Below are 24,217 nucleotides of genomic sequence, written 5' to 3' on the forward strand. Positions count from 1 at the left end.
CTAAGCGGTTAGCATTTTGGCATATTTTTTGGGGCATTTTTGTTCACATGGAAGACTCTTATTCAGATTATTGTTTTAATCATATTAAATCAGAGTATTGGTGTCCATGTAAACGTACTCAGTGAAAGTGCCAGATGATGTCACAAGCTATCAAAGACAGTGCATTCCTCTGCCTTTAAGTTGATTGTGCCCTCAAATGTTTCATCAGGTTTGACGTGTTTTCCCCCTTACATGCAACTTTTTGCATCTGCTTCACATTGCTGTGTCAGAGCCCTTGCTTGTAAAATATAACTTTATTTATAACTTTGAAACGCTTAGTTTAAACAAATATGATGAATGCAATCTTGCATGTTGATGAAGGGAGTTGCTCAACGGATGCCCTGTACTGCGTGCATTGTCCTCTATAGACTTTTTTTTGGCTGCTGCATCAAGTGTGCCATAGCGACCAGCGTTATCCGGTAGTAGAATGGTTAGAACGTTTACAGCGTTTACAATAGGTTATTTGCGCTCCGAAAATGGGTTTTAATAGCGTTTTTAATAGATTACAGAGTGGTTTCGTGACACACAACTTAGAAATGTGTCTGTTAAAGCCGTTATAATCTGTCAGATGTGGTTCAAGCGTGTCAGAAATACGAGAAAAAACGTTTTCCTAGTTTATGTGTCTGCCATCAGAAATACAGCTCGTGTGTGTGTGTGTGTGTTCCCGGCCTGTCAGCTGTTAGCTCAGTGGCTCATTAATACACATACACACGCACGCAATACTTCACTGCATTATAGAGCAAACCTGATTACTGGCATGAAACTTAACAGGTATGTAACTTAAGTCATGCAATTTACAAAAATGGCCGATAAAAGTCTGTTACTGATAGTCTGCTGGCTGATTTGCTGTTTATTCTAATCGCAAGCCGTTTGTTTCATTTCGTGTGTTGTATTTACCACAGCCTATATTTTCACTTTGTCACAGTTATTAAATCAGTGTGTTAGTGGGACAGTACAGGCTATGTGTGTGTGTCAAACATTTAGGTGAATTACATTTGTTTGGGCTGGTGATATATTTAAAAGAAAGAGAAACTGTTGTCTTTAGCGATGACGAGGCTCCATTTAAACGGCAGAAGATGCCGTCTGACAACTAGGGGCAAATGCCTCACAGCAGCTGTTTTCCATCCTATTAGATCGCATTTCTTTAAATGATCAGTCCAGGAGATGGTGCTGATGGACAACAGGATTAGTTAAAAAATTATAAAAGCAGGTAAAATAGATTAAAACTATCGTTTCAAAGCTGTCCAAATGTGACTGTTTACATGCATCAGCTGCTGATCGGAAGTTGTTAGAATTCTCCTTGTGCATACACACAAAGCATAATGGGTAATTTTGTAAGAAAACTTTCTAAGAAAAAGGTCTATATGTTGCTTAGAACAAGAACAGACGCCTAACATTGCCGACGGTGTAAGTATTCCTCAAAGTTGTTTAGGATTAAATGTTTAGAGATGGTGTGACTCAAGGCACACCTATTTGTTGCTTTTTACGTCCTTGTCGCAGCAACATTAGCAACGAAATTAGGCACCGAAATTCATATGCTGATTCGGTCCAGTGCCATATTGGCACCGGGTTTTGGTACCCAACCCTATATCAGACCAGGCAAAACCTTTAAGGAACACTCCACTTTTTTATGAAATTGAGTTTATTTTACAACTCTCAGTCTCCATTGAATTTTACCACTTTTGAATCCATTCAGCCAATCCCCATGTCAGTCTTAGCTTAGTTTAGCATGGATAATAAATTCAGATTAGACCATTAGCATCTCACTCAAAAATGATCAAACATCAGTTCAATAATTTTATACCCTCATTCATTCATTAATTTTCCTTCAGCTTAGTCCCTTTATTCATTAGGAGTTGCCATAGCGGAATGAATACAGCTGCAACCCAGTACTGGGGAACACCCATACACTCTTGCATTCACACTCATACACTACGGCCAATTTAGTTTATTCAATTCACCTATAGCGCATGTCTTTGGACTGTGGGGGAAACCGGAGCACCCAGAGGAAATCCACGCCAACATGGGGAGAACATGCAAACTCCACACAAAAATGCCAACTGACTCAGTCAGGACACGAAACAGCAACATTCTTACTGTGAGGCGATTGTGCTACCCACTGCGCCATGATGACGCCAATAGTCCACTCAAAAATAAAAATCTCCTCATCATTTGCTCACACTCAAATGATTCTGACTTTATAAGAATGTTTTTTTTTCTGTTGAACACAAACAAAAAAAACTGCCATTAAAATCCATAGTAGGAGCAACGAATTCTATGGAAGTCATTGGCTGTTTTTCCCAGTGTTCTTCAGTACATCTACCTTTGTGTTCAACAATTCAAACAGGTTTGGAATGAGTGGAGGATGAGTAAATGATGACACAGTTTTCATTTTTGGGTGAACTATCATGTTAAGGCTTGCAGGCCAGGTTGTTTGCACAGTTTTGGGTTTTTGAGAGTGATAAATATGTCAGTGTGACTCACTGGGGCAGCTGAGGGCCTCCTTAGCGGTGATGCTCTTATTGCAGGCCGAGCAGAGAGTGGTTCCAGACACGGTGAGACAGTTGAAGAGGTGGCCATTACTGTAACGTGCTTCACGCTCTCTCGCTTCTCTCTCCCGCTCCCTCATGCGCTCCTTCTCCTTATTCTAAACAGAACACAAAAGCGCACAATAAATGTACCATGCATAACATCATAACATACTGGTAAAGTCAGAATTATTAGCCCTCCTGAATTATTAGCCCCCCTGTATATTTTTCTGCCTAATCTGTTTAATTGAGAGAAGATTACACATTTCTAAACATAATAGTTTCAATAACACATTTCTAATAACTGATTTCTTTTTTCTTTGCCATGATGACTGTGACATAATATTTACTAGATATTTTCAAAACACTAGTATTCAGTTTAAAGTGACATTTAAAGGCTTAACTGGGTTAAGTTGGGGTAATTAGGAAAGTCATTAAATAATGGTGATTTGTTCTGTAGACAATCGAAAAACAACATTGCTTAAGGTGGCTAATAATACTGACCTTAAAATGGTATTTAAAAAATTAAAAACTGCTTTTACTCTAGCCGAAATAAAACAAATAAGACTTTCTCCAGAATAAAAAATATTTTCGGAAATACTGTAAAAAATTCCTTGCTCTGTAAAACATCATTTGGGAAATATTTGAAAAGCAAAACAAAATTCACAGGCGAGCTAATACTGTATGCTTCAACTGTGTATATTCAAATCATCTACACAAGAGTGTAATTAGCGTCATAGTGGTAATCTTATGACAAAGAACAAAACAAATCTTTAAGCTGGCCAAAGAACAATTGACATTTACACAAGCAGACAATGATGACACTATTGCAGCTCAGTTTCTATTGTGCAACAGATTCATCTGCCGAACTGGTACAGACTGAGTTCACGCACAGGGACACAACCGACTTGCAACACCATTTCAGAGGAATTAGGCATAAACCTTACAATGGTAATATTGAATGTCTTGAAGGTCTGTATTCATTCATAAAAGATTTGATCATGAAAACACATGCAAACACAAGAACTGTTTATTTATTGGAAAAGTCAATCTTTGCTTATCAGCCTTGAGGGGAAAGACAAATGAACCCTATAAACTCTCCCTGAAGAAAAAAAAAGTCATTTATGTGGTTTAAGCTTACAATGGCTCTCATGGCGGAGATCTATTTCAATTATATTTGTGTCCTTGTTATGCTCATGCCTAGTTTGATAAGTTTGTTGCTATTTTATTCTGCTTCGGACATGAATTTGCCCGCTCTCCGAAACATTCATTCATTCATTTTCTTGTCAGCTTAGTCCCTTTATTAATCCGGGGTCGCCACAGTGGAATGAACTGCCAATCTATCCAGCAAGTTTTTACGCAGTGGATGCCCTTCCAGCCGCAACACACCTCTGGGAAACATCCACACACACATACACTACGGACAATTTAGCCTACCCAATTCACCTGTACCGCATGTCTTTGGACTGTGGGGGAAACCAGAGCACCCAGAGGAAACCTACGCGAAGGTAGGAAGAACATGCAAACTCCACACAGAAACACTTACTGAGCCGAGGTTCAAACCAGCGACCTAGCGACCTTCTTGCTGTGAGGCGACAGCACTACCTACTGCGCCACTGCCTCGCCCTTGAAGGAAACATTCCCTGTGTAAAACATTCCCTGTGTAAAACATAAGCCAGAATAGTTGGCGGTTCATTATGCTGTGGCGACCATCATGACACATTTGCTATTTACATGGCAGAAAAACTTAAAGCTTCACAAGTGAGAAAATTGTTAAACAGACCATCTGCAGCGAGGATAAAGAATGAGCCTCCTCCATTCAGCCTGTTTACTTTCTCTGTACTTTACCTTTACTGTTTACTTTACTCCTTTACTTTCTTCAATTAATGAAACAGTGTTGTACGCACTGCACTGAAGACATCCATCAGCCTACATATTTAATTTAGTTTTTTAAGTGAAAAGATTTGTTTCAAAACTATTTTTTTATTTCAGTTCAAATTTCCAGCAAACGAATAACAAAGTGTGGTCAAATACTGAGTTATACCCAGAAACACGTCCTACTCTTATGCCCCATATGGTGATGCATACGTCTCCAAAACCTGACAGGTGGACAAATCCAAACTTGTTTTTATTAAAACAAATATAAATATGAATATAATAATTTATATGTAAGATATTTGTGTATTGCTGTACATCCATTGTATATTAAGCATTTGAACCCGAATCGCGCATACTGTAACTAACGGCACTGCGCTGGACTTTAGACCTGATTTTAGGTGGTCAATGGCGCAGCCTATTTTAGCTCCTCAAAACACGTCCCACAAACAATGTCTTCACACACCTCTATTTTTGACCAGCACACCCATGAGTCCACAAAGTGGTGCAAATGAATTTGTTATTTAACAGTGAAGGTAATTTTAATACCTTTTTAAGGCTTTTTAAAGACCTTCTCAGAATTTTTTAAGACCTCATCGCCTCTTTAAGTTCTTATCAGTATCAAACCTTTAACTTAATAAACAGTAGTTAATAAAAGTTTAATCACTTAAACTCCAGTGTTATTTTGGGTTTACAGCCTGGATTTTGCTTACCCAAATTAAAAGTTTCCCAGATCCACATGCAGAGGTGTAAATGCAAAAATTTGGTATCATTTTAAAGAAAACCCTTAGAATTTTCATAAAACACTATTGATAATGTTTAAAATATCTGTATATGTTGTCTGTGTAATAATAAACACCTAAAAAAGAGTCTCTTTTTGTATTTTTTTTTATAAACTCAAAATTGTAAGTGTACCTTTTAGGTTCTGTGTGGTCTAGCGTGCTGTAAATAATTTTGGTGGTTCCTGCACATGTCTGTAACCATGGGAAAAAAGAAAAATGTCTCTACCATAATCTATGCAGAAGTTATTGTATTCCACCTGATGAGAGGTGCTGTACAAGCCACAGGGACTGATCGCTGTTTTCATATTTCACTATTCTTTTGTTTAATCAAACAAAACTCACAGTGTTTGGACCACGTCAGACATATAAAAGGATTACTTATGCACATCACCTCAAAAACAGAGGAGAAATGGCCCTGAAGCACACGGCATAAAATAAGCGCTGACAGCTGTCTGTGCTATCTGGGGCTGCTTAGTGATCATAAATGTATTGTTTTCACTTCTGCGCCATAGAAACATCGCGATTCATTCTGCAACTGTTTGATATGTGAATATAACTCAGTAAAAAGAATGCTAGAGCCGTATTAGCACCGGCAAGAGCTTTTATTTGAGCTATAACTTGTACATGTGTCATATATGAACCATATGAAGAATATGAAAATGAACCAATGACATCACCCGGGCTGATGAGCTTGGCTCAAAACTAATCGTGTGGATCGAGTACGCTGTTGTTAATATTAGGAGGAAAATAAATATATTTATGATTTTTTGTAGTCAAAAACTTTGAACAAACCTTATAGAACAGACCTTATAAAAATGTGATTAAGACTTTTTATTACCTTTTAACGGCCTTAATTTACTCATAATTGATTTATCAACTTTTAATACTTTTTAAAACCCTGCGGCCACCCTAAACAACGTGGCGGAAAACGTGAAAATTACTGTTGCGCTGGTCTGAAAATAGCAACAAATCGCGCCATACACGTCTTGAGCCTTATTGCGCAGGGTGTATGATAGGGCCCTCAGTGTTTCTTTATATAGTGACAACTACTGGTCTGACATGCTTCATTTACACTACAATTTAATCTCTTTTGCAAATTACTGTAAATAGAGATTATTTGACAACAACTTTGTTTGGACCCAAATTAGTTTAAAAATGCAACGGAAAAAAAGTCCTCCTCAGTTAACCAAACATACACTTGAGTATGCACTTAAGCAAATGTTATGTATTATACAAAAAAAAAAAAAAAATGAATGCGGCCAATGCCTTGATATACTCTAACTGCTGCCATCTCTGCTCAATGGTATGGAAACATATCACTTGAGCCATTTTACACTTTTAAGTGTGGCCATTGGCAGAACTTCTACCACACCATATTGAAATATTCATTATTATCTTATCTCCTGCTTTTGACGTCATGGCTTATGTGCTGACAGGATATTTGTTGGCCTTTTGGATTGTGTATGTTCTTGTGGTGCCATCGGCCTATAAGCATTGTCATTTAATCCGTTTTCAGTGACTCCGGAGTAATTACAAGCCATTTATAGCTCACAACACACACACTGCAGTTCATGGATAAATTTTGCACATTAAAAACTCTGCAAACTCAATTTAAACCAACAACAACAACAAAATGTTTTGCGTTGTATATGTACTTCTGAAGTTATTGTTCTTGATTATAAAATCATAGTGTTGGTTATTCTTGTCAGCATTTATTTTGAAAGAAGCTGACTGACCATCTTCCTCTTTTAAGCTCGCTCATGACAAAGCAATCTGTTGAAATGCAGAAAAAAAAGAATGAAATTGAATCTGAAATCGAATCAATTCTCAAGTTTGCCATCCTTTTAGTCTGAAGGATACTATGGGTCTTGTTTTGGGATTGCAGATTCTAAAAATCAGCCATTGTTGACATGCAAAGCAGGAAATAATGAGAGCGCACTTCCTCTTTCTAATCTGCGCGAGGCATGAGTAAAGGTTGCCATAGGAACACGGCCATGTGTTGGAAGTAAGCAACAGAAAATGTTTAATAAAAACGGGTTAGTGTGCTAGTGTGTATGTTTGTAGCAGTCCAAAAATCCTGCAGGATATTGCTATCTTAATTAACCTAGTTTGCTCCAAACCAGACCATCCAGGAAGGCTCTCCATTACATGCATCTGCAAATTTGGGAAGTCACAACAGTGCAGACTGCTAAATCTGAGAACAAGCCATGAAGCCAGGGCGGGGTTTGTGTTTAGACAGTAACACTTTTAAAACTAAACTTGAATATGACTCTTGGCATTACACACCACAGAGACAGGGCTGTGCAATATGATGTTATATAAGTCTATAATTTCATAATATGCTCTATCCTTTATTTTGTGTTGTCCGAAAATACATTGTTTACCATATTACTTTTTCATAATTCATATTACACGTCATTATGGAGAAGCAGACTGAAGCATAAATAAAAGTATCATGAAAAAGTTGCAATCTTGATGTTTACATTTTGCAGTTTTAATCATTCAATTTCCTTTCAGCTTAGTCCCTTTATTAACCTGTGGTCGCCACAGTGGAATGAACCTTAACCAGCATATGGTTTACACAGTGGATGCGTCTTCCAGCTGCAACCCACCACTGGGAAACATTGATACACACCCATTTACACACACCTACACTACAGACAATTTAGCTTACCCTATTCACCTATACCACAGGTCTTTGGACTTGGAAACCCACGCGAACACAAGGAGAACATGCAAACTCAACACAGAAATGCCAGCTGACCCAGCCGAGGCTCAAACCAGCAACCTTCTTGCTGTAAGGCGATCGTGCTACCCACCGTTTTGCATTTTATTTAGCATTAATATTATTTTATGTTAGACCTGTAATCATTAGTTTTTGAAAAGTGTAGAAAAACTGTATTTTTCCACATTGTTAATTAAATATTTACCATGAAATTCATAGTGACTCACAAGGTGATCACATACAAATGAGTACATTTCTGAGTAAACACTTTAAAAAGTATTAATAAGTAAACATTTACATAAGATTGAAAAATATAAACTATTAGTTGATTGAATTTACAATAATGGTACTATAATCGCAATTTATACAACAGTTCTGTTGGTTCTTGAATCTAATTGGCTGATAACCATGGGATATTCTTGCAAATAACCCTTGACCCTTGTGTATTACTCCAGCCACATACAGTAACAAGCAGAGGACACTCTACAGTTTGACAAATGTTGCTGCTGTTGGACAACATAATGTACTTTTGAGACTTTTTTATAGTGTCTATTTTTAAATATTTATAATTTCTGAGAGCCAGCACATCTGTGGCCATTAGCCTGTCATTAAGTTGAGCAAAGACGGCTGACGTCCATCCACAAGATAGCAACTGAAACCACATAATAAGCCCTTAGAAGAGAATAGCATAAGTTCAAACTACAGCTCAAATCATTACAAAAACAGGTCGATCTCTCTCTCTCTTTTGTATGTTGTAGTGTTGTACTTATACCATATAATTGTAGTGTATTGAGTGTGAGATGGGCTTACATATCAGGAATGTATGTACTTTGTTTTGGCCGCTCTTTATAGAACCCTGAGCTATCTTTTTCGGGGATAATTATTTTGATCTCGTGATTGCTACAGAGAAATACTGGGAAATCTTTGTAAACTGCTGGCATTTCATGCCGTTCAGCCTTATAATATTAAAATATGAGCAAAATCACCTGTTTTGTCACCACTTTAGACATTACGCTAGAGAATAATTTAAATAATAGCTCTAAAGTGAAGTAGCAACGGTTTCTGCTGTTCTGACATCAGCTGAAAATGTGTTTGAAGTAAGAAGAAAAAGTAGGAAGAAAGTTATTCCTCATACAAAAGGATTTTTAGACTCTCCGTGTTTGATTTTCTCTTTTATATGCACTATTATGCTGTTGAACTGTTGTATAAACGCAATATCACACTCATAGCAGTGCGATGTGGTTGTATATCATCACTAGTGAGACACTAATGCATGCCTCCCACCAGTGCCGATGTACAGCCTTATACAGTGTGATATTGCTCACATATCTGTATAGTATGTTGTGATATGAGATTTCTGTCACATCACCCAGCCATATACACAGGCACAAACTAAGAGCAGCCGACATTTCCAAGTCTACCTTTATAAAAATAGTCAGTCTGATGAAATGTATCCGTGCATGCAATCCGAAAACAACTTATCTGGTTATAGTTCACTTGAAAGTCAAACTTTCTGTACAAAAGCATGCACGCTATGTGCCCCGAGCAGTTGTTGTCCAGGCTGACTGAGCTTTTCTAAAGTTTGGTGTCATCTCCAGTCAAGGAAATGGGCTGAGACTGGCAGCACTTAACGTTGATGCTCCAGTTCGAATAGTTCCAGCTCCAGATTTAGTTCAGCCTGCTGTGGCCCGATGGCCTGGATACAGCTGGCCTATGGGGAGGCACGACTGATTAGTTGACACTGACATTCTTTGCAAACACTTCCACATAAAGACAATTAACAATACAGTGCACAGGACAGTCGCAGTTTAACAGCCAAGGAGATACAAAGAACATACCTCAGCTTTAAGGTTTGATGTAGTTCCACAAATGAGAACTTTTGAATATATACACTAATATATATGAAGTGTTCAGATGCAAAAACCTTTAAGTGCTGTCTGAAATTTACATCAAAAAAGAACATTTTTCTCAGCCTCCTTTGTTTATGTTGAGATATTTCACCAGAAAGACCAGGAAAAGTACTTAGTCTTTGCCATAAAAGTGATGTTACTGATCATACACACAGGAGCCTGATAAAAATGCTCATTACTGAGGAAAACTTCAGACGACTTATAGAGGTTTCTGCATTTAAACTTCATATATAACAGCAGGTTTAGTTAAAAGTGCTGTATGTATGTTTTTGACTCTTCTAAAGCAGAATAATACCATAATAAGCTTGCAAATATAGAAAAATGCTAAGCAAACTTACTAGTTTATCTGAAAAACAATGTTAAAGTCAGTTATTCTTCTTTGAAAATGTGTGTTCTGTGTCTTTGTTTTAGTCTCTATAACCTGCCCACTGCCAGATTACTCAATTATATTTCAGATAGTTACAGATTCAGAGTTGGTGTTTTTTTATTGGCAAATAAAAAAAAACTGTACAAACGTAAACATCAGCTGAAAGGCTTACATTGTAACATTATGTCCTAACAAGACAAGATTCTAACGACAAACAATTTGTTTGCACAAGACGCAACATGACAAATTCAAATACAGCCATTTACAGTTGGTACACTGAGTAGGCTCGATAGTCAGGCATGCTCGCTCCTGGTGGTGTCATTTACTGAATTTCACAAATATGGTGATCAAGACCGCGTGTGCTGCGATTGCCATTCATTAGACTGTGAACAGTTAAGGGTTTCACATTTCAGTCATTATTTCATTATTATATCGTAATCATTTTAACATTTGTGCAGTTTTGTCGCTCAAATTATGTAAATAAAAATAATTAGTTTTTATTCACATTTATTCACATTTTATTCACGTATCCACATGCACAAAGAAAACATAATAGACCGACTAATTGTATAGGATTAAGAAATAAATTAATTCAGGATATTAACGTTGTCATACTTTGTTGCAATCGTTTTGTAGTAAAATATAAAAAACAAACAATAATGTGTCACATTAAAATAAATTACTATAGTTAATCATTTAAAACTAATATAGTTATAAAGTTATCTTATAAGGCGAGGCAGTGGCGCAGTAGGTAGTACTGTCGCCTTACAGCAAGAAGGTTGCTGGGTTGCGGGTTCGAACATCGGCTCAGTTGGCGTTTCTGTGTGGAGTTTGCATGTTCTCCCTGCCTTCGCTTGGGTTTCCTCCGGGTGCTCCGGTTTCCCCCACAGTCCAAAGACATGCGGTACAGGTGAATTGGGTAGGCTAAATTGTCCGTAGTGCATGAATGTGTGTGTGGATGTTCACCAGAGATGGGTTGCAGCTGGAAGGGCATCCGCTGCGTAAAAACTTGCTGGATAAGTTGGCGGTTCGTTCCGCTGTGGCGACCCCGGACTAATAAAGGGACTAAGCCGACAAAAAAAATGAATGAATGAATGAATTATCTTTTACTGTAGAAACTGTTAGTAATATATATTATAGTTAATTTGTCTTGATTACTATATTTGTTGCAACTATAATTACCACAAATCACCAGAAATTTATGGTTTAAAAACACTATATAACAATATAAAAACAGCATATTATTTACTTTATATTATTACATTATTTAACATGGGAAAACATTAATAAAAAAGTTATTAGAAAATTAAGCAAATAAATTCTGTTTAATTGATGGAGTAAAATATGAATATAGTGTTATACATTTATTAAATGTAAAAAGATTTGTATTACATATAAAGATGTATTATAGCCTATACTGTACATATTAACTTGCTATTATGAATATAATTTAAATAATGAATCCATTATATAAATTAAACCTGTCCAATTTGGATCATTCATATATCTCTGAAAAATGTTTCAGAAAGCCAGACTCTGTCAGATAAATAATGACTGATCATCTATGATGACTGATAAAAAAAACTGTTCAGTCTATTATAATGAATGGGTATCGGAAACAATGTTCCCCATTCGCCCTTCACGATAGCCTAGTTTGTGAAATAGTATACACTATTGTTTATTGTGTACAATATTTATTAACAATATATATTAAAAAACATATTGATGATATTGATGTCCGAGAAGACATTAATAACATTAACATCCGATGAAACCATATATGGTTAGCCTAGATCGTGTGTGCTGGATTGTGTGTGGCTGAAACGTGTGGGTCAGCGGGGCAGCAGCAGGATATTATTGATCAGAGGAGGGGCCAAGTGAAAAAGTGTTTTGATTTTGGAATGCAATACCTAGTTCAACCACTGGGTGTCAATCTGCAACAGCTAACCCCATAAAGAAAAAGAAATGTCCTCGTTATTTGGTTGCTGGATGAAAATAACACTCAGCAGTGGTTTTGTTAATGGGTCAAGTGGGCCTTATTTAATTGTTAAAAAAAGCTTAATCTCTAAGAAAAAAGAACAATTATTTTGACAAGCAATATGGGCCCTGGCTACTCAGAGGTCACTCTTGGATGCATTTAAATTGCTCCAGCTCCTGTTACACCAGTTTGACCTTTGACACCTTCCTTTAGTAGATGAAGAGGTGGTGAGATCGTGCTTGTGTGTAAGAAAACATGCATCTCAATATTTAGAAAAAAATAAATAAATCTTGCCTTCGGACCTGAACCTGGAATTGATGCTTTAACAGAGTGCTATTTCTATGGCAACCTCTCTTTTGGCTCTTTTTCTCTTGAATCTTTCTCTATGCGCGCACACACACAGTCTGTTGTTCAACATTCCCACTCAGTAACACCTACACAACTCAAACTCATACTGAAGCTAATAATTTAACAAAAAAAGGTGCATAGTCAGTGCCAAAACACAATAGAACAGCTGCTTAATCAAGGTGTCTTTACACACAAAGTTATAGGAGCTATAGAGTATGCAGAATATAGAAGGCCTTGTTGTATCCAGTGGCTGATAAGTAAACTACAGACAGCAACTTACTGTTAACGTACGCATAATTCAGCACTTTTCAAGTTCTTATTTTTACCTACATTTGTGCAGCAATATACTTTTTATAAACATCCAGACCCTGTGCACTCTGCTGAGAGTAAATATAAATTATGAACTATGAATATAAATGAAGAATATCTAAATATTTGCTTCACATTTTCCTCTCATTGACCAAATAAATGCACAAAAAATATGGTAGTTGTGAGAAAGCAGCAATTAAGAAAGTATTTGATCACAGGGACGCTGTGTTTGCAAAAGCAGTACAACTCACTAGCTTCATGCCAACAGATGAAGTCACTGAAATCAAACTTATGATAATGTGATTATCAGAGTTGGGTGTAACGCGTTCCACGGTAACGCGCTACTATATTTCATTTTTGATGAACGCAGTAATGTAACGAATTACATTTTTAATTTGTGTAATTTGATTACAGTTACTAAAGTCAACGTAATTGCTTTACTTACATTACAAATATAGTTTTATAAGAAAAAAATGTTTTCTGCTGCAACGTCAGTTAATAAGTATGAGCTTTTATGGTTGCTTTCGAGGGTGGTTGCTTCTTCAAGTGAAAATACAGACATTACTTTGATTTCATTATGTGTAAAAACAAAAATAGTTCAGTCCAGTCTCTAAAGAACTTTTAACTGCTTTTAACTTGACCAGCAACTTGTTCAGCACTAGAACAGAAAGCATTCAAGGACAATACTCGTCACCGAGGATGATACTGGTGCCCAAAACACAGTGGCCCAACTCAGCCTAAACAGGCAAATTTCAAATTTTGTGCAGGATCAGGAGTGAAGGTACCTTCTGAATGTGAAGAGAACCATAGCTACTTATGGGGCCATTCACATTTTGAGTTATTTGCACGCGCGCATATTGGGAAGCATATAGCGTGCGCTCATATTTCCCAGGAGAACCAGTTAAAAACGGTGAGTCACGTGACAAGAACTGACGATCAGCTTCATACTTTAGAATATACACATTTCAGTAGACTAATTACCTCAGACAAACACAAAACACCCAAACACTGCAGTGCTTTTGCATACTATGGATGTCAATGGTTACAGGTATCTAGTTTTCTTCTAAATGTCTTCTTTTGTGTAAAAAAAGACAAACAGGATTGCAACAAGTGAATGATGAGAGAACTTCAAGTTTTGGGCGAACTCTTTAAGTCCTATGAATATGTCAAGCTGCTGTGATCAACCCATTGTAATGTTTTTCAGTGACTATTACAACACTAAAAGAACTGCAGTATATTTTGTATTTTATAGGTATATTTAATATGTGTTAAAAGTAAATTCAAAGTAATTAGTAATCTGATTACTTTTTACATGAAGTAATAAGTAATGTAATCAGATTACAATTTTAACTTACCCAACACTGGTGATTATGTAGAATATTTGACACTAAACGTTATAGATCTGGCTGTGTGACACTATTGTTGGAATTAATCTCTCTTTGCCAGATTGACATTACAATTTAGAATAGCTCTTTCAGCATTATTTAGATTTAGTTCATCTTTTAACACTGAAGTAGCCTTAAACATTGTGGTCATGTTTTTTTTACAAACAAGCTACTTTATAACTAGCACTTTTTGTGTATATTCTTGTTGAACCGCTGAATTTCTCCTCAATTGTAAGTTTCTTTGGACTAAAGCATCTGCTAAATGACTATTTGTAAATGTAAATCTTTCATAACTACTCATTTCAACTTAGTCATGTTTCCATATTTGCCATTTATATTTGGATCACTCATTGTATAACCTTTTATTTAACCAAGGGTAATTCCTGCATTAATGTACAATACCCTTTTGGTTTTATGTTGTCTCAGATCCTAGCCTTTGGATCATAGCAAAGATGACATCACACTACATAAAAGCCATAAACTTCAAGTCCTGTAAAGTATTAATCAATGTCAAACAACAGCGGCATTAACATTTCAGTCTGTCTGGCCCTTTAACCCTCATTCTGTAATGAGGAAGAGGATAGCAGCAATTTAAGTGCAAATTACTGTATTCCATTGCCTATGCTTATATACAACCTCTGGGTTAATGGTTTATGTATTTTATAGACACAAAACACACCATGTTTTTTTTCTGAAGTGGCATTTTTTATTTAGAAAAACGTGTATTATGAAAATAGGAATAAAGTTGAACTGAACTGAATTGTCTTAAGCATATGTACTTCTCAAAACCCTCTAATTTATCTATATTAGCTCACAACGAACAAATATTATATCGTAGCAACCGAATTGTTTTAATCCACGTGATAATCTGACTAAAACCAAAATACCCGACAGCTCGTCGTTGGACTTACCCGCTGACTGATCTCTCTCATCCTCTCCTGGCGAAGTTTCGACAGATCCGCTACTCGAGACATTGCGATTTGTTAAACGTCTTTAATACACCGAAAAACGAGTCTTCTTACGGTAAAAGCATATGTATATCCCATTAATTAAGATAAAAGTTCCGTTTGGCCGCTTGTTTGTATAATTTCAGCGTTTTAGTAAGGCAGGAGACAGTCATAGAGCAGCGCGGTGCGGCAACTTTGAGGGAAATGAAATCTCTCTCTCTCTCTCTCTCTCTCGTTCTCTCTCTCGCGTTCTCTCTCCCCCCTCCCATTTGCTCGCTTGCCCAGGAAGCGCAAAGAACAGCCCCTACCTTTAATAAACACTCACTTTCATTTTAATATACATTATTGTATATCAAATTAATATGTAAATATATAATAATATCTTATAAAAATAAATAGCATATTTTATTATCACTTCATGCCATTGATGCTTCAATTAATAATTCACCTAGACTTTTTTTATTATTATACCATAATACCATAATTTACTCACCCTCAAGCTGGGTTTATACTTTCAGATGAAAACACAATTTTAGATTTGTAATGATCCATCCATCCATCCATCCATCATAAACACAAGTTAAGATTCCAATGGGTTTAGGTGAGCTAAGGTGACACCTCTATTTTCCCACTACACCTAGGCTACTTTATGTCATACATTGTAAATCAACTATCTTGTTATTGTGTGTATGGCAATACTGTATATGTTTTAGAAAGCATCAATAACACTGGAGTCAAATGGATAACTTTTAAGTTGGATGAATGTGCTTTTTGTCGCCACAGTGGAATTAACCACCAACTTGTCAATCATATATTTTACACAGCGGATGCCCTTTCAGCCGCAACCCATCACTGGGAAACACCCATACACTCCCACACATACACTATGGGCAGTTTAGTTTATTCAATTTACCTATAGCACATGTCTTTGGACTGTGGGGGAAACCGGAGCATCCGGAGGAAAGACACACAAACACAGGGAGAACATGCAAACTCCACACAGAAATGCCAATTGATCCAGCCTAGGCTCGAATAAGCGACCCTCTTGCTGTGAGGCGACAGTGCTAACCACTGACACTGCACCACCTAAAATCATTTCAACTGTAATAAATTAAAATAGCAAATGAGGCACAACAGGGCGGCGCGGTGACGCAGTAAGTAGCACTGTCGCCTCACAGCAAGAAGGTTGCTGGTTTAAAAGTTGGCGGTTCATTTTGCTGTGGCGACCCCTGATTAATAGAGACTAAGCCGAAGGAAAATGAATGAATGACATGTACTATAATGAATGAATGAATGAACGAACGAACAAACGAACGAACAAACGAACGAACAAACAAACTAGCAAAGGAATAAATAAACAAATAAATAAAAACAATCCTCTAAGTTGGTGTGGATGCTAATACAATTTTAATGGTTGGCCTATTAAAGTCTACTCTTTCAGGAAAAGCCCTTTCAAAAGGTACCAATGTGCACTATTAAGGTAACATTAGGGGTAAATAAATAATTATTAATAAATAATCAGGTAAGGGCGATGCAGTGGCGCAGTAGGTAGTGCTTTCGCCTCACAGCAAGAAGGTCGCTGGTTCGAAACTCGGCTCAGTTGGCATTTCTGTGTGGAGTTTGCATGTCCTCCCTGCGTTCGCGTGGGGTTTCCTCCGGGTGCTCTGGTTTCCCCCACAGTCCAAAGACATGCGGCACAGGTGAATTGGGTGGGCTAAATTGTCTGTAGTGTGTGTGTAGGTTTCCCAGAGATGGGTTGCGGCTGGAAGTCCATCCGCTGCATAAAAACAAGCTGGATAAATTGGCGGTTCATTCCGCTGTGGCGACCCCAGATCAATAAAGGGACTAAACCGACAAGAAAATGAATGAATGAATTAAATAAACAAACATTATGTTTTGAAAAGGTTCCAACTCTGAGAATTTATGACTATAGAAATCAATAAAATTCCTGCATGATATTAGGCTTGTCACAAGATTGACACATATGAATGGTTAAAGTGCTGCGCAATAGTCAGATGTCACCATCTGGTATTACGCAATGCTGCTACTGCTGAACAATCAGCAGTGAAGATTCTCAAATCCTGCAGCTGAACTCAAACCATGACGTCAACTTTAACACCAACACCTATTCAGCATTTTTCACAGAGAGCTGAACGCTCGAGGAGGAACTAAGACTGATGTTTTTAGAAACCTTGCGGTCTACAGAAGCAGCAGAAAAGCACCCTTGAGTGATATCAGATCCGTTACAACAGTAATTGAAAATGAAACAACAGATAGTTTATTAATTATGCAAATTCCCATTTACTAATGAAGCCATTTAGTTACAGCATGTCAGTTGTATCCGCTTCTAAAGGATGTATTATTTTAGTGGCTCTGAACGCACCTCTGTGGCAGAAAATGGTGGACGTTTCCTTTTGGGAAAGACAGCCAAAGGGAGAGGAGGCGAGACTGTTTTCCCGCCTTAGCCGCATCTGTCGCCATGCCAACAGTGTACTTAGACTTTGGCTAGGTTCTGAGCGGAGCCTGGAAAGTTTACAGTAGGCAGCAAAGGTTTTGGGCACATTCATACAAGTAGCTTTGTTTCAAAATTTCAGTAATATCCCTTAATAGAAAATAATGATTAATGATTAGCCACTATTAATCTGGGTTCGCACAGCAGAAGAAACCAGAAGAAACCCACACGATTGCAGGCGAAAATGCAAACTCCACACAGAAATGCCAACTGACCCAGCCGAGACTCGAACCAGCGACCTTCCTGCTGTGAGGTGACAGTACTGCCTACTGCGCCACCCTCAAAACTATTTTCACAGCATTAATTACAATATTTACAGATTACTTTTTTTGTTGACATAATTTCATCAGTTTTGTACATTGGAATATTACATTACATTTGATGCTGGTAAATAACATTTATTAAATTTATTTAACTTTATGTGTGTTGCCATGATGGTGTCTAGCAGTTTTGGGAATGAGATAAGCACTTTCTTTGAATTAGTTATGTTTCTCTGCTTGTCTTTGCTGATTGTGCTGTTTGTCATGAGCTTTGTTTCTTATCGAATTACTCCATGATTTTGATTATGTTTTTGACAGTGTAACAATGGTACATTAAATAGATGTTAATATTTCAAAATATTGGTGTATTAATGCTATAAATTGATGAATTACAGGAATTTCCCGCAAAAATGTAAGTTTACTGTATTTTAAGCTATACAATTCTGGCAACCACAGCTGCCATTTTTACCATTTTTGTTAAGTGTATTTTTTTGTTTGTTTTGCTTATTTCTTTGTATGTATGTGTGTATGTATATATATATATATATATATATATATATATATATATATATATATATATATATGTGTGTGTATTTATTTTATTTTTTATTTTTTTGCAATTGTAACAGACCTCGAACACTGTAAATAAAGTATCACCAGGCACCCAACTTTTTTTAACTATAAATCTTTATAGTATTTATTTGTGAATTATTTTTGTTTGTTTTGTTAGTTTCTTTGTACATAGCTTTGTTATTGTTTTACAGTGATTGTTACGCCTCTTGAGCACAGCAATAAATCATCACCAACCACTCAACATTTTCAACAGTATTTTACTGTTTTTAAGTGTATTTCTTTGTTTGTTTTGCTTTTTTTGTTACTTGTATATATCTTTGTTGTCATTGTTTTTTCTGAGATTGTTACAGCTCTTGAGCACAGCAAATAAATCATCACCAGCCACTAAACATTTTTAACTGTACATTTTTACATTTTTTGTTTACTGTATTTTTTGTTTGTTCTGTTTTATTTGTTACTTTGTATATAGCTATGTTGTCATTATTTTTTTCTAAAACTGATACACATCTCTAGCACTGTAAATAAATTGAAAAATGTTTAGTCACTAAACATTTTTTAAAAAGAAGGTTTTACCTTTATGTTTTGTATTTTGTTTGCTTTGTTTATTACTTTGTAAACAGCTTTGTAGTCATTGTATTTTTCTGCAATTGTTACACCTCCTTAGCACCGCGAATAAATCATCACCAACCACTCAATGTTTTTTAACAGTAAATTTTTACCCTTTTTGTTTATTGTATTTTTTATTTATTTATTTTTCTTTGTATATAGCTTTGTTGACCTTGTTTTTTCTGTGATTGTTACACCACTTGAGCTCTGTAAATAAACCATCACCATCCACTCAACATTTGGGAAATCACTTTTGTGGATTTATTATTATTATTATTATTATTATTATTATTATTAATCATTATCATTGGCTGGTGAGCCCATTTCATCTGAAATCAGACCTACGAAAAGACCCATTGCATACACATCTGAAATCTGTATAGTGATTTAACCAGCCTCAATACAAGTGTGGCTGACTGTGTGTAAATGTGAACTCACTATCTAAAAGAAATAGTATCTATGTATACCTACTGACCTTTCATGTTATGAGCAGGCAAAGCCATTGAAACCTAATTGTTGTGATACTTCCAGTCTCATTGACTTCCACTGATTTTCAGTTCTAAAAAACAGCTTGTTATTGTTGTAACAAATGGTTATTTTATGTGTTGTTATAAACACAATTGTCTGTAGAAGTTTGTCAGTTTACTGCCTTTTATCATTTCCCCCATAGGCAAATCAATCAGAAGTCCTAAAACAATGGCAGAAAAAAGCTAACTTCCACATTGCAAAATGTGGTGAATACTGCGGAAATAGATTGCGTCATTTCACTTAACAACGTGTAAAGACAATATGAGTGCACTGCATACAAGCATGCATATGACTGGCTGAGTGCTCTCGTGTTTGATTTTTTGTTTTTAAATATGTTGCATGGTTTAAAGCTAGTCAAATCTCTGAGCAGATTAAGGCAAGATTAAAGCAGGTCAAATCTTCCAACAGATGTACCGTCCCATCTAGTCGTTTTGGATTTGTCAAACAATACTGACTGTATAGCTCAGACTGCTTAATCTGGTCTACATAATCTGCCAGTGGAACAGATAAGAGAGCAGAGACTATAAGAATAAAAATGAAAAGGTCAGACTTAAATATGAATAATAATGCAAAAAGTGTCTCATTTAAGCCTGACCTCTTTATTTATTTTCTAAATTGTATTAATTATTAACTTTTTATGTCATTTTTATATGTTAATAAAATAATCTTAATATTAGAAAAGTGATACAGTAGCTATTATGATACTGATATATGTGTCTGTGTGTGACCCTGTGTTGTTTTTTAAGTCAGATATGCATAATGTATTCATACATTCATTTATTCAATACAACCCCTACCCCTAAACCCAACCCTCAGAGGAAACATGTGTCAAATACAATGTCAAAAGGTTTTTTTAAATATTTAAAATCACTAAGAAACAAGGCATGTCATTATAAACCCCCTTAATAGTGTACAACTAGGTCATACTCATGTCATTATACAATTTTGTATCCTTGTAAACAAACACACACACACACACACACACACACACACACACACACACACACACATGTACAGCCATCTTTATGGTGACTTCCTATAGAAGTAATGATATTTAAAATGTATGTTCTATCCTCTACCCCTTTACATCTAATTCCAGCATTTTTTATTTCCAAAATAATTAATTATGAGTAATTTATTAGCCATTTGGGGGACTAAAATGGGGACAGTGAAAAAATGTCAAAATTTACTGGTATTGCAATACTTGTGAGGACATTTTTCCCCACAATGTGAGGAATACAAATTACATACATACACAAATATATCTACAGTATATTTAAATATTACAGTAAATGATGCCTATAAATAATTGTCTGTAAACATAGCATGTGGTAAAACAGTCTGTCTCACTATTTTTGTGGTTACGTATTGGCAGCACTGTTGCCAGCAATTTACAGCAACTGCCCATTTACAGTAAATATGTTTTACAGTAAAACCATTTTACAGTAAAATAGCCTAATCGAACTTCTTTTTACGGTAAAATTCTCTTTAACACATTTTAATTGTACAGCATGACAGTTTTTCCAGTACAGTGGTCCCGTGGAACCATAGACTGTAAAATATATGGACGTAGTGTCCGTGACGTCACCCATAGGTTTCTACAGAGCGCAAAAGAAGCCATAAGTAGGCGCGGCCAACCGTCGCCATTATGTTCGCGCGTCATCACACCCACGGCGGGATACCAAACAAGGGTAAAGAGGCGGAGAGTGAGCGGAGCTACAGACGCAGGCTGCATTTTGCTTGGACCTGGTTCAGACACACTTTACTTTGGGAGAACGCTTAATACTTTATCACCTGTGACTCGTTTGTATTCTGACCACTTGTGCTTGGTTGTATACAATATCAATAAAGTGTTTAGACTTTTAAAAACACTGCTGTAATACATTGAGCCACTAAACATTGTTCTTATGACATTTTTCAACAGGAGGAAAATACGAATTACACTTTAGATATAGTCTGTGTTAGTTAATGTAAGACTATTGATCCAGCATAACACTGTATGACAACACTTTAGATGACTGTTCTAGAGCCTACAGCTAATCAATTCGTCAGATTCTGGATGCATTACAGCTCTAAATATAAATATAAATGATAAATGATCTTAAATAAAACAAATACATGTATAGAGATGGTATATAAGTATATAACTTTACTCACATGGGAAACGGAGGCCACGTGAATGGTTTGTGAGCACAATAAAGTGCACTAAGCATGCCATGCCATCTAATAATTGTAGGAAGCAAGTCCGAAAGGCAGTTGACTGTGTAAAGCCACACAAAACAACACAGAAATACGATAAATATGCCGAGTTCAGTGGCTAATCTGCAGGATTCAGCTGATGTGACGTGACGGCGACCAACGAGACATAGCTGTCACTCAAGTGGTCACTCCCTTAATTATGCAAACTTAACATAACTTAATATAAAGGAAAGGATGAGTTATAAAAAAATTCACCCCCTCACAGTTGTCATGAAGGGTAATATTAGCTGTATTAACCAAAATCGTTTTTTGAACCAGGCAGTAAACACATTTTTTTCTGCTGTAAAGTTGGCCATTCTAACAGTGGGCTCAATTGAAATTTGCTCTGTTTTGGAGCCAGGAGCGGCCAGGACTAGCGGAATTTCGGATGACTTGCAGTTTTAGTTACTTCTGTATTGGCTTCCTGAGAGAGAGCGGGAGGTTGCCGCTTGGCTATAACGTGGTTTACTTTTAGCGCTCTCGCAGTGTCATGGATTTCTTTTGTTTAATTTGGCATACTTATTTTCTACAGTGCTTTCTGCGTCCTGATTCGCACATTGTGTTCTGTGTCCTGATTGGCTGTACCCCAATGTCAATCAGTCTCCTCCGTGCCGTGTCTCCTGTACAGTACAGACTGCATTCAGCTTGCCAGATTTACATAAATCTTCGATTGCTAGCAGTGTGACTCTGAAGTGCTGCACTGTTTGCAATTTTTCTCCCCACAATGTGGAAGAAATGTTTTGCACCGTCAAAGGAATGAACCGCCAACTTATCCAGCATATGTTTTACGCAGTGGATGCCCTTCCAGCTGCAACCCATCTCTGGGAAACATCCATACACACTCATTTACACTCATACACTATGGGCACTATTTAGCCTACCCATTTCACCTGTACCGCATGTCTTGGACTGTGGGGGGAAACTGCAAACTCCACACAGAAATGCCAACTGACCCAGCTGAGGCCCGAACCAGTGACCTTCTTACTGTGAGATGACAGCACTACCTACTGCGCCACTGTGTCGTCCCCTATTTTATACATCAAACAAGATGTCAATTGCTATTTTTTTAATAAAGTGTCTCATTTTTATCTTCAACTATACAGCAGTGGAACATGATTACTTTGATTACAGTAGAATACCGCAAACACAATGCGCTGCATATTACAGCAGTGTACTGTAAAGAATGTATTTTATATTTTACTGAGAATTTTTGGCGGTAAACAACTGTAAAATTGTGGCAAAGTCTAACAGTATCTCTTAGAAATCCATCTCCCCATCAATGACCACCATAATGAGAACATGACGGCTCTGTGAAATACGACAACTCTCCAACTTTAAACAGTCAAGAACTATCCTCTCTCTCTCTCTCTCTCTCTCTCTCTCCCTCTCTCTCTCTCTCTCTCTCTCTCTCTCTCCCTCTCTCTCTCTCTCTCTCTCTCTCTTTCCCTCTCTCTCTGTGTTTCTAAGGAAGGACAGGTTGCGCTGTAGGCGGACTTCCACACAAGCGTTTCAACACTTGTTTCTCCCTCTCCCTCTTACTCACCATTTCTTTAATTTCATGCACACAATCTTTCTTCCTTGTGTCGGTAATAACAGCAACTGCGTGGCATGGGACCAGTTGTGTTGTTCATTATCAGTCTGGTTTGAGCTACCCTGCAGCGCTCCTGAGCGAATCAATAATGATGAATCCTCAGTCTTTAGCTGGCCCTGTGCTCAGAGTCAGATACTGCTGAAGCTGCTAGAGCATTTGCTGCAGGCTATGCTAACAAATGCTAATAAGCGAGATGCCACTTCATAATCAGTGGCGCTTCGACAAGTACACTGACTGACTTCAGAGCTGAAAGAGTGATCTTGTGATCTGTTATTAATTTTATCTCCACATAAAAACAAGGAGACGATTATTTTAAGAACTATTATGTAATTAACATGAATAACTTTTGAAAATATGGGCGACGCAGTGGTGCAGTAGGTCGTGCTGTCACCTCACACCAAAAAGGTTACTGGTTCAAGCCTCGGCTGGGTCAGTTGGCGTTTCTGTGAGGAGTTTGCATGTTATCCCTGCATTTGCGTGGGTTTCCTCCGGGTGCTCCGGTTTCCCCCACAGTCGAAAGACATGCGGTACAGGTGAATTGGGTAGGCTAAAAAGTAAATAACTTAATAAATAACTAAATAAATAAATAAATTGAAAAAATATATTTTATTCTTAATTTAATGGTGAAAAAACAATACATTTATTTTAATTTTACATTTTATTTATTAAAATACATTTAAATAAACAAACAAACAAACAATTGTTTATTAGATTTA

At 36.8% G+C, this 24,217-nt stretch overlaps 1 protein-coding gene across 5 annotated transcripts in view; it reads right to left on the reverse strand.

The window, feature by feature from the left end:
- arhgef2a (Rho/Rac guanine nucleotide exchange factor 2a) overlaps positions 1-24,217 on the reverse strand; it is a 118,101-nt gene that overhangs the window by 51,404 nt on the left and 42,480 nt on the right. For 3 of the 5 annotated variants that reach the window (NM_001423384.1, XM_087294036.1, XM_087294033.1), the window contains one exon: positions 2,524-2,686. In NM_001423384.1, coding sequence (NP_001410313.1) covers positions 2,524-2,686 — 163 coding nt within the window. Of the gene's footprint in view, positions 1-2,523; positions 2,687-15,157; positions 15,400-24,217 lie in introns of those variants that run through there. The other 2 variants (XM_087294035.1, NM_001081631.2) reach the window with 2 other exon arrangements.

This window comes from Danio rerio, chromosome 19, assembly GCF_052040795.2.
Source record: "Danio rerio strain M-AB ecotype USA chromosome 19, GRCz13ab, whole genome shotgun sequence".
NCBI classification, from domain to species: domain Eukaryota; kingdom Metazoa; phylum Chordata; class Actinopteri; order Cypriniformes; family Danionidae; genus Danio; species Danio rerio.